The following is an 11166-nucleotide window of genomic DNA, read 5'->3' as shown; positions in this document are numbered from 1 at the left end:
AGGGGAAAGAGATGCCAATAAAAGGGAGCTTTGCATAGTTGACAGTGAGTTGATTATGGCAAATGTCTGGAATGAGTTATGTGCTCAGAGTGTACCAGGAATTAGCTTGTTAGGTCATAAATCATTTGTACTCTAATGTTTCCAAGGAGGCAAAATCTGACAACTGCAGGTATTTTTATAGCCTGAGGCATCTGCAGTCTTTTCTGATAGAGTTTCCTCATTCCCAATTAGGTTGTGAGATATGCATAAACACCAAATTTTGCCCAGCTACAGCTGATCAGTTGAACTGTCAGGGCTCCCAGTCCTAGGATTTGCTCTCTCTTCACCAAAGTCCTCTGAAAGTTACCACGGCCTGGAGTGTTACCTTTCTGTTGGTGCAAAGAGAAAAGAAAGGAGAAGAGGAGTGGCACAGTATTGATGCCCAGTTAGGGTGGCCTCAGTATTGGTCTCCTGACAGTTGTCCATATTCTTGCTTTGATTGCTTAGTTATTCCCTTTTCCTCCCTCAGGCCTTCCTTTCCCTGGGGTCCAGGTTTCAATTTCCCTCCTTCCTTTTCTTCCTTTTCTTCTTGACGTCACCAAACAGTTATGCATGGGGGAATCATACAAATTGGGGCTTTATTCTTGCTTTCTCTCCCCAGTGCACATCTTCATGTAGTCTCTTTATTCACCTGCTCTATAGTACACTCATCCCCAACTCACACGACACCATTAGGGCTTGTGTCAAGCTCCTAACTGCAACTGGTCCCAGCTCATCTGGAGCATGCCTTCTTCAAAGGGTACTGACCTCTCCAACTCCCTATGCATGACGGTGTCCTCCAGGAGCCCCTGGTTTTCTGCTTGCAGCTGCTATGGTGGAAGTTCCAAGTGATGAGGCATTTCATGACTGTTACTGATACAGCAAATAAATCTATTATAAATGTTTGTCTAGTGAATATAAAAAGCAGCAGGGGATAAGGCATTTCATGACTGTTACTGATACAGCAAATAAATCTATTATAAATGTTTGTCTAGTGAATATAAAAAGCAGCAAGGGGATAAGCCACAGGTTTTACAAGGAAGCAGCAAGGACATTTCTGCCTTGATGTTAATGTCCCAATGCAGAATGATGACAAAAAGGTATCTGGAGTTCCTGCAGGCTACACTCCATTTTTGCCTTCAGCCACATTGTGGCAAGAAATGGAGATCCTGAAAGTCCTGAGATATCCTGCCTCCCCTCCTGTCACTACAGGGCTGAAGAGTAAGCAGAAATTGTAATCCTTCCTCCAGAAGCTCACACAAGAATCCACACCCTCTTTGCTTTGCTAAATATGGTAAAACATCGCAGTCACTTTTGGAGAAAGCAGAGGGTCAAGTGAACCTTTAAAATCCCATGTGGTCATCCCTTCCCATTACACTTGGTATTTTGGAAAATGTTCCTTTCCTGTATTCAGATTTTGCTGCCATGAGATTCTGCTAGAGATAAGTTAGATGGACTGCACTAGGCTAGACTGAGGGTTGATGGGTTTTTTAATAAAGATACTGAGCAGCATGCATATATCGTGCTGGTGGTGCTTTCGTCTTCTTGCCGACATGTTGTGTGCCTTTTTACCAGGTACCGAATGCACAAATCCAGAATGTACAGCCAGTGTGTCAGGATGCGGCATCTCTCTCAGGAGTTTGGGTGGCTTCAGATCACACCCCAGGAGTTTCTCTGTATGAAAGCCCTACTTCTCTTCAGTATTAGTGAGTATTGGCACCCTTCTCTCCAAAACTTATTGCTGGATATGTCCTGAATGTTTCTTTATAGAGGTGGTTCTGTAACCCTACCAGTTTAGGTACTCAAACACTCCAGATTGTGGTAATGAATGTTTCCCTTTCTGTTTCAAACTATCCCATTGTGGTGGGTTTAAGAGAGCCATCTTCAGAGAGAGAATCATGACCATGACAGTAAGGCCAGAAAAGGCGATGCAGTCCTGTCCTCTGCTGTTGCAGGCTAGGGAACTCCCTATGCAGTTCCCTAGCCTGTTGTAAAGTCCTGTCCTAGATGTTGACCTAGCTGTGCCCCTGGAGAGATTGTCTATCTGTTCAACCGTTCTTGCTAAATGGGCCTCCAAGTAGGAACCAGGTGAGCAGGAAAATCTGACCACAGCCTGTGCTGGGTCTGTCATGCTGCCTCTATTTTGTAACAATCAGAACATGAAACAAAAGCTATGTTGTATGGGGAAGCTCGCCCTTCCTCCAGCAAAGCTGAGGGAAAGATGCAATCCCTGTTGTTGTTGTACCTGGGTTAGCTATTTCCTCAGTTGTTACTGTTTCTTTGCCATGTCCCCATTACAGTTCCAGTGGATGGACTGAAGAATCAGAAGCTCTTTGATGAACTTCGAATGAACTACATAAAGGAACTAGATCGTATCATTGCTTACAAGAGAAAGAATCCCACGTCCTGCTCTCGGCGCTTCTACCAGCTCACCAAGGTCCTGGACTCCGTGCATCCTGTAAGAGAGGGCAACAGCATGGACGGATGCATGGAAGCATTAATAGTCTTTTTCTGTGGTGTCATAGAGTCTACTGGGGCTCTGGGATTTGGGGCTAGAGGAAATGTGGCAGATGCATACAAGTTTGTAAGGGACATAAGGAAATGGCCTCCTAACTGGTGGCCATGGAAATGACTGTGATGATGTAGAGAGTATTCTAACCCAAGATTTTGTTTCATGACATACTTCCTTTATTGGCAGTTTTGTAGTGCTCATCACTGTAGCCAAGGACTCAAAGACAAACAAATTATTGAGAGAGATCCTGGTTTTGTCCTAATGTCACTATTAATAAAAGAAGAAGAGGGAAAAACTTGCAGGAAACTGCATGCTCTACAGCACTGGTACCAGCAAGCTGGTTGATCACCTGAGATAACTAATCCAGATGAGTAGTTAGCTAGGCTCATTGTAGGGAAGCACAAGAGAGTACTGTAGATACAGTAAAACAGAGGTATGCATTTTAAGTAGATTTTGACAGTTTTCTGGTGCTTCTACTGTAGAAACAATACATCCAAGTTTTTCAAACTTTCCCTCATGTTACCTACTGTTTAACTCTCCATCACATGCTTAAAGAGGTTTTCTGAGGGAGATTTGAAGTGTACATTATGTTTACAGAACAGGAAAAAGATGACAGCTCTACTTGAGGAGTCAAAGCCAACTGCCATACTAACCGTGTAATTCCTCTTTCAAAAGTGTCAGCATCACCATGGAGCTCACTTCATCAGTGATGCTACATCAGTGGGTCTTTCCTGACTGGCACCTCATCACTGATAATAATAATTCTACTGTTGGGACTTAGTTAACAATATGAACTCAGGCTAATATAGGTTGCATCTTCTGAGGGCTATTTTAGTCTCTACAGGGAAAAGATAAGATAAAGAAATGATAGGTTAGCCATACTGAACGCACCTCTGTGAGTAAGAAAGCACCATTTTTATGTAGTTATTTTTCAAACAGAAACACCTCTTAGGCCTCTGTGTTCTTGTAATAAGAGCACTGCATTGCTCCGTCTGCTACACATGCAGCCCACAGCCTGGGTAGCTCACTTTTTCATTCTCAAGACAAACAACAGCCATTTGGCAGCTATTCCCAGACACCAAAAAGTTTGTAGTGTCCAGAGAGCAGAAACCCTGGCTTACAGTAGGTGAGCCAGGACTTCACTGTAGTACCTGTTAATGGTTTCTCTGTATTTTGCATAGTGTTAGCAGTGTGAAAAGAGCCACTTGATGGAGAAGATACATCATTCATTTGACCTTCCTTCCTCCTCCTTTCTCTTTCCTAGATTGCCAAGGAGCTGCATCAGTTTACATTTGACCTCTTAATTAAAGCGCACATGGTCAGCGTGGACTACCCTGAAATGATGGCTGAAATCATCTCTGTCCAGGTTCCCAAGATCCTGTCTGGAAAAGTCAAACCCATCTACTTCCATGCACAGTGATATTCTGGAGAGAGTCACATTGCGCTGCCATCCCCCTTATCAGCCATCTCCTGCCTGTTATCTCTGCACTACTGTACTGCAGTGCCTTGGGGAATCCCCTCTAAAGATACTCTTGGTGAGAAGATGTACAGTATCAAACTACTACCTGCTGGGATTCCTTTCATTTCTATTTTTTCCTGTGGTACCTCTGAACTGAACTACCTGCCATGGCTTCCGCCTGTGTTTGGATGGCTCTGTGTCTCTTTAAATGTTGTGACATATCATGACTATGTGACAGTGTCCAGTGGCACTTGTTTACAGTCTTTTGCTTGTGTATTTTCCATGGTGACATACCTGTGACCCAGTGCCATGTCAGTTTGGGAGAAATGCCACCCTTCATTCTCACTTTAAAACAAAACAAAGCAAGAAGCAAATGAAGCCTGTGCATTTATGGGAGAGGGTTATTTTCCTTATTCCCCAGGGTGTTTTCCTGTTTTTTATTTGCATTGTCTCTAAGAGACAGGTGAATTCAAATACAGTAGTAGTGAAACAGAGAGGTGTCAGGGGGGAAAGAGCACAACTTGCTGAGGTTATCAAATCTTTCTAAATCAGACAGCTGCTAGCTTGTGAATATTCAGTCCTGGTGCTGAAAATATGTATCTTGTCCTCTGCTCTGGCCATGTGTTCAGGCCCCAAACCCATGGTCTTTTCACAGCTGAGAGAAGCATTAAGTACTCACTTCTGTAAGGAATGCCCGATCTGGAGTGGAGGGCTGGAAAGGGTTGTGATCTTTGGAAACCTTCAAAGATTGCAAAGGGCTGTTTTCATCCAGGACATTTTTTTCTGAGGACTGGATTGAAGCCTGTCCAGTGAATGTCCAGATGTCTACCAATGTCACATTCCAGTTTTGAATTTTTTTTTCCCCTTTCCTCAGCTGTATCCAACTTTCATGAGTGCCTGAAGTCTCTTCACACCCCTGCCTCTGGCGTGCTCTCCTTGAATGTCTGGTGTCTCTACTTGTCTCTGGTTTCTCACTAGGGTTATCTGAAAGTCTAGATTTTTCTGGTTATGCTTTGCATTTGCCTTTTTTCTGAACTCTATTGCAGATTGTTTCGGACACCTACAGGCCAACATCACAGAAGCACAGAGCTCTGGTGCTTTGGACTATGTGAGGACGAGTGATCCTTTGTTGTCAATCCTGCTCCTTTTGGAAACAATTGTAACTGGCATGAAATTGCCATGAGATTTCCATAGTGTTTCAGGGAAATTGTAAGCAAATCACTTAAGAAACTCCTACTCCTCTTTTGAGGTGCACACAACTCCCCTGATGAGGATAGATCTTCACATAAGGGAGATCAAGGGAGTACACCCTGACCAATGACACAGTAAAGACAGCACTATCAAAACAAAACCCACAGACCATGCCTGAATTGATGACAGTGTTTCATCCTGCAGCAGAACCAGTGGAGGCAGAGAAACCTGCCTGGTGGACATGAATAATTATTCAAAACAAAACAAATCAGACACTCAGTTTCTTCGATACTGGCAACTTTCTGCAGTCGGGACTGTTTCAGAAAGGGACATCTGTTTTTTTCAAAGCAGGGTAACACTGACTTGAATCCTCCCGCTGGAAAGCTCTACTTGGTATTCCTGAGAAATTATTATTCTGCCCATGAATGTCATTCAGATTTATTGTTTAAGGCTGTACTGAACATGTAGGAATATAATTCTTCACCTTGATGTCTCACAGTTCCCTTCAGAGTCCTACTTTCCCTTGTCTCATGAGTCAAACAGAACAGCAAAAGTCCTGCTGTCAGGCCTGGTTAGTGATTTAAGCCTGTCCTATGGACTTCTGCTGGCATAACTATGTGGGTGATTGGTGTGAAGAGATGCTACCCTGATTGACATGGCGGTGCCTGAAAAAATTCCCAGTGTAGATGCACTTATACTTGCAAACCTGCACCTTTATTCATTGTGTTTTGCTCAGGGAGGTTATTTTACTACAACTGTTCAAAGCACAGGTTTGTTTGTATGGTCCTGTCCACATTAGAAGCGCTTTGCCAGTCTGGTATACGGGTATTCCTGTACCAAAAAAGTAAACCAAACAAAGACAGAGTCTTGGCTTTTGGAGGAGATGGATTTCCTGTGTGATAACAGCTGCTAACATTTGCCAAATAACCATTTAAACATGAGGGGAAGAAGGAGGTTTAGGCTTGTGGAACCCCATCAGTTCAACTCTCCCCCAGATCCATGGGTCTATTCCAACTGAATCCTGCCATGCAAAAGAAATCAACGCTATTCTTCTGCTCTTTGGGCCTTTCATGGATTGTGGCCAATGACTGTTCTTCTAGTCAGGCAGCCTCACGTGCTTCCTTGTGATGTGTTTTGGATCTGAACAGAGTAAATGTCAGCACAGCAGGTGGCCGCAGAGTTTCCCTGATTCTCTCCAGTTGTCCCATGCAGAGTTCTCTGAACAAAAAGTATGTTTACAGTGTTTTTGGATGAGTTTAACTCTCTTGTGACAGATTAATTTGATTGCATCCTTCCCCCTTTGCCCCTTCCGGAGAGTAATGAAACAGCAATGAGTTCTTTTTTAATGCTATTGAATATACTCTGCTATCGCGAATATTTGTTTTCATTGTTTTGGAGGGTTACAAAAAACTGAAATTTCATTGGAATCTACTGATTTTGAGAATGCACCAGTAAAAAAGCTCCGCATGTACTAGCTCCTGCCTTTCAGCACTGTGGATTTTCTGTTGAGTAACAAAAAAAAATACATTGAAGGTCTGAGTTGGCACAGCATTCTCATTCTGCTGTAAAACAGAAGGATGTTGAGAGTGGTGATAAACTCTTCCTTTAAAGAAAGCTTCTATTTTGCACTGCTCAAGTCAGTCCGAAGGTTTCACTTTTGTGTGCCACTCTGGAGTGTCAGTGGAGTGCTGGCAAGAGATCTAAAGTCGAACTGAACATTTACAGACAAACAGCCTTGTTTGGTGTTGGAACCACATAGATAATGGGGTAGGGATGGAGGAGGATACTGTCCATGTGTCATCTGCAAAATGTTTGCAATGTGTGGGTATAGTGCTTGTCAAACTATGTATCCTTTAGGAAAGAAATGTGCTCATTTGAATACCGCCTGTCCAATATTGTACATACATAGCTAGATTGCCTTTACTGAGGTGTACTAGTAGCTCCTGTGCCATTCAAGCTGTATTAGGGAAGGGTGGGGGGTGTTAAGTTTTATTCTGTAGCTCTTAAGTGTTCGGTAGGTTTCTGCCATTTTTTCCCCTAAATTGGAAAGTTGGATTTATTATGACATTACTGAAAGCATGACTGAGGGATCCAGTCAAAGAATGGGGATTGGCAACATGCTGATTTGGGTACCTCCAGGGTACACATCCAATACTGTCTTCAGCCACTGATACTATTTCCCTTTCTGTATCATCTCTGCGAGGGATCTGTCCAAACACTATCTAAGACTGTCTCCTTCAGTTTGCTTCAGGAACTGAAAAGGGCCTGAGAAGTGCAAAAGTGCTTCTGTTGCTATGTACCTTTGTAGTTCAGTTCTTATTTTGTATGCAAAGTAAGTTTGCATTCTTATTTCTATGTTTGCTTAAATAAAGCAAATGGAATCTCATAATCCATACGCTAATGTGGAAGTTTTCCTTAAGCATACTAAGCAGATCATTTAGCTTTTTGCTTTATCTCACTCCAGAAGTAGAGGAAGGCATTTGCTTACTTGGCATTGTTTTCCATAACATGGAAGCAAACATCTTGCAAGCCCCTCTCTAGTTACACTGACCTGAATTCTCCTTTCAGATACAATGACGCAGTTTCTTTTGGAGTTACATGCATGACCAGGCTGCACTAACTGCATATGGTCTTAACTTGGCAAGTACCCCAAAACTATACCACCCTGCCAAAGACCAGGGGAGTGTCATTTAGGATAACTGCTACAGAATCTCCAGTGTGTATTTTGAGCCAAATCCTGAGGATCTAACTCCCTTTTTGCTGAGTCCTTACACATAAAGCTCCCATTAACTACCTCTGAGTTTGCCTCAGTAGGGACTCACCAAAAACCCAAGAAGCTGATTCACTTCTTATTTACACAATTGTAAATCAAGAATGTCAAGAACCCAAGAAATGTTGAAAGCCAATAGGATTATGACGGTGTAAGTAAGTAGTAAATCAGGCTCCACAGAAGTGCCTTGGAATTTGGTTCCTCAAGTACATGCTGAGTAATTATCACATACTGGTAAATTCCCCATTACATACGTGTATAAGTGCATGCCCAGGGACTGTCCTGTTGCTCTGGTAATAGGTTGTAAGGAGGTTGCCATGTTCTGTATGTGAATGAATATGGCTTAGCTGATATTTAAACCTTGTGAGGTAATGTGCTACTTGCCTCCTGGCTCTACAGGCGTGAGCCTGAACCACAGCAAGAGATCCCAACAGTGTCATCTCGAAAGGACTAAATGTCCATGCACTGGGCACCTTATGACAGTAAGAGGTCTCCCCATTTTTACATACAATACATCTGTGACTGTCAATGTTGATCTCTCCCTTAAAGTGTAAAAGAGAAAATCAAAGAGAGAAAGATGTTACCCAAAATTTCTAGTCTGAATCCTTACTTAAAGGACATTTTTCACTCTCAGTGAGAGAGAGAAAGAGAGAGAGAGATTCTTCAGTAGATGGACCCTTAAGTCTGTGGATGTGTTAGTAGACACATTTATTTAATCTCTTTTTCTGATAGTTACTGACCAGGATTTAAAAGGTCCATTTTTACATAGTGTACACGAGCAGATGCTGGCATCCTTTATTCTGGTGTGACTGTTAGTTTGTCCAGGTCCCTTAAACCCTCCTGCTAGATGGGGATATTTACACTAGAAAAACACTAGAGAAAACCCCAACTTTCGCACTTTTGATAGCATAGAGATTTAATTCAACGCCTAGTGTTAAAATGCATAGTAAGCTGATATTTATTTTGTAGCCATGTTTCAAAATGGATTTACAGAGTAAGAGAAATGATGTTTCCTGTATTAGCTATTCCTCTAAACCCTCTCTGCACCTTCAGATGTGTCCAGTTAGTGACTGGTATTGTGCCTGGAAAGTACATTGGCAATTGCACTCAGTACATGTGAAAACTGGACTGCCTCCACTGGCCGGGTGCCGTCATCCAGGATGCAGCAACCTCAGCACTCTGCAGCCCTGAGAAGGTTTTGTGGGCACGATGTATTCAAACACTCTTAAGTTGAGAGGGCAAATGAGTAATTTGGAAATAACAAAGTATGGAAAGCGATATTCCATAACTGACTTGTGCAGACTAGTGCTAAAAACTCTTTGGACACTAAGAGTCCAAAGGACACTACCTTTCCTCATTTAGTTGTACTTATTTTGGAGAGAGGAATAATTTTTTCCATTGACTTTACTGGAGAGAGGAATAATTTTAGGAACACAGAATCCAACCCCTCCACGTAACACCCATCCATTCAGCCCAGTTTGACCTGTGCTCTAATCACTGCCTTGGAAGTGAGGATGGGCCTCCTGGGTCCTTCCCCTTTTGAAAGGGTAAGGAAGCCTACTCTTAGATGCCAAAGGTGCGTGCCTGTCCCTCACATAAAACCACAGCAAATGTATACTGAGCTGCTCTCCCTGGTATTTTGCATTATACTGTTGGGTCTTAGAGATGTTGTATAAAGACTGTGGCAAATTGACAGCTGTGTTTATTTCTTAATATTTCTTTAATTAAAGGTTCTCTATATAGATATATTTTTCTTTGTAATAATCCTAAACGTTTATTGCTGGTGCCTCTGTGCCGGTGTGGTCTCCCAATTCACAGCTCAGTGGGAGCAAGAAAGAATAGTCACTGCAATCTTTTGTCTCACTGTATGTGAGTAGGCTTATGAGGCAAACACATCTCTCATTCAGCGGGGCTACCAAAAGGAAGTGAATGGCAGCCCACAGCTTGGTTGGGCCAACTTTCAAATACAACATTGCCAATTTCTCACTAAATTTTCACCCATGTCATGCAATTCCAAGGACCTAGCAAGTCCTTGGGCTTCTGAGGCATGGCATCAAAGTCCTTTGTTCAGTCTCTGTCTGCCCGTGCTATTACTTTGCTAAGCTTTTCTTGTTCTCTGCCAGGTTTGCAGTTAAATGTACTGATATTTGCTACACATACAGAATTGCAATTTCTTTCAGACAGGGCATGCGTACACAAGACACTTCCAGCGCAGTAGCCTAATTCTACTGTGCATTAGTGTGGCGGGCAAAACCCGTGGTAATGCGCTAATGCTCAGTAGAATGATTCTACTGCGCATTAGCACCACCAAAAAAGTATGCACCGGCAGTAATGCACAGTAGTACCAATTGCCATGCATTCAGGTAGTACCTGTAACTACAGGTACTAAACTTAATGCATTGTAATTATGGCGCTTTAATGAACATGTAGATACACCCACAGTCCTTTTTAAATAGTGGTATTCTGGGGCCCTTATATTTATAGGTGTTAAGTGCTAAATTGCACTCCTTCAGAAGTCAATGGATTTTTTTTCCATTGACTTTACTGGAATGAGGACCTAGCCCTAAATACATTAAGAAAGAAAACAGACACCTATTATGTTAAGCATCGCTGAGATTTTGCCCAAAGATGACTTCTTGCAGTTTCAGCCCACAAAGATGTGGCTGAATATGCCTACCCAAAAGATCGGTGACTGAGAATTTACCATGCTAGGTCAAACATCATTTATTTTTGCTTGTACTTAACTAAAAAAGAAGCATTTTTGATACCAAGGATAAACAACCAACCAATCATAATACAGTATAGTTCATGCTTGAGTTCAGTGTGGGCACTCAGCCAACGCTGTACAGCAGGACAAACTTCACACTGTGGCGTTCAGCTCTCTTTTTGTAATCTTGAAATCTGTTGTTGTTCTAAATACAATAAAAGGCAGAACCTTGTTTGTTGGAACACTGGTGTGTCTGTGTATGTGTGTTTGGCTTTCATTTATTTCAGATGCACATTTGGAAAATGTCTTTTGGTGAAAAATATTTCTATTGGGCATGCCAAAAAAAAAAAAAATTGGCCATTTTTCCAGAGTTAAGGGTTTATGCTTGGGTTATTCTTAAAATCTGACTATGAAAAATAAATAGTCCCTTATCTTGATTGTTAATTCATTTATACGTGAAATGACTAATCTTTTCATACTAGTCTCTTCAGAGCTTTTAAACTGAATTT

At 42.1% G+C, this 11166-nt stretch overlaps 1 protein-coding gene across 2 annotated transcripts in view; it reads left to right on the top strand.

Moving 5' to 3' along the window:
* AR (androgen receptor) overlaps positions 1–10899 on the top strand; it is a 108169-nt gene extending 97270 nt beyond the window's left edge. For both annotated transcript variants that reach the window (XM_025200132.1, XM_025200131.1), the window contains exons 6-8: positions 1594–1724; positions 2319–2476; positions 3795–10899. In XM_025200132.1, the coding sequence (XP_025055917.1) occupies positions 1594–1724; positions 2319–2476; positions 3795–3950 (445 nt within the window). In that variant the 3' untranslated portion in view covers positions 3951–10899. The remainder of the gene's footprint in view (positions 1–1593; positions 1725–2318; positions 2477–3794) is intronic.
* The last annotated feature ends 267 nt before the right edge of the window (positions 10900–11166 follow it).

This window comes from Alligator sinensis, unplaced genomic scaffold (genome assembly GCF_000455745.1).
Source record: "Alligator sinensis unplaced genomic scaffold, ASM45574v1 scaffold809_1, whole genome shotgun sequence".
Lineage (NCBI taxonomy): Eukaryota > Metazoa > Chordata > Crocodylia > Alligatoridae > Alligator > Alligator sinensis.
The sequence above is the reverse complement of the archived record's forward strand: the minus strand, read 5'-3'. Positions and strand labels throughout refer to the sequence as shown.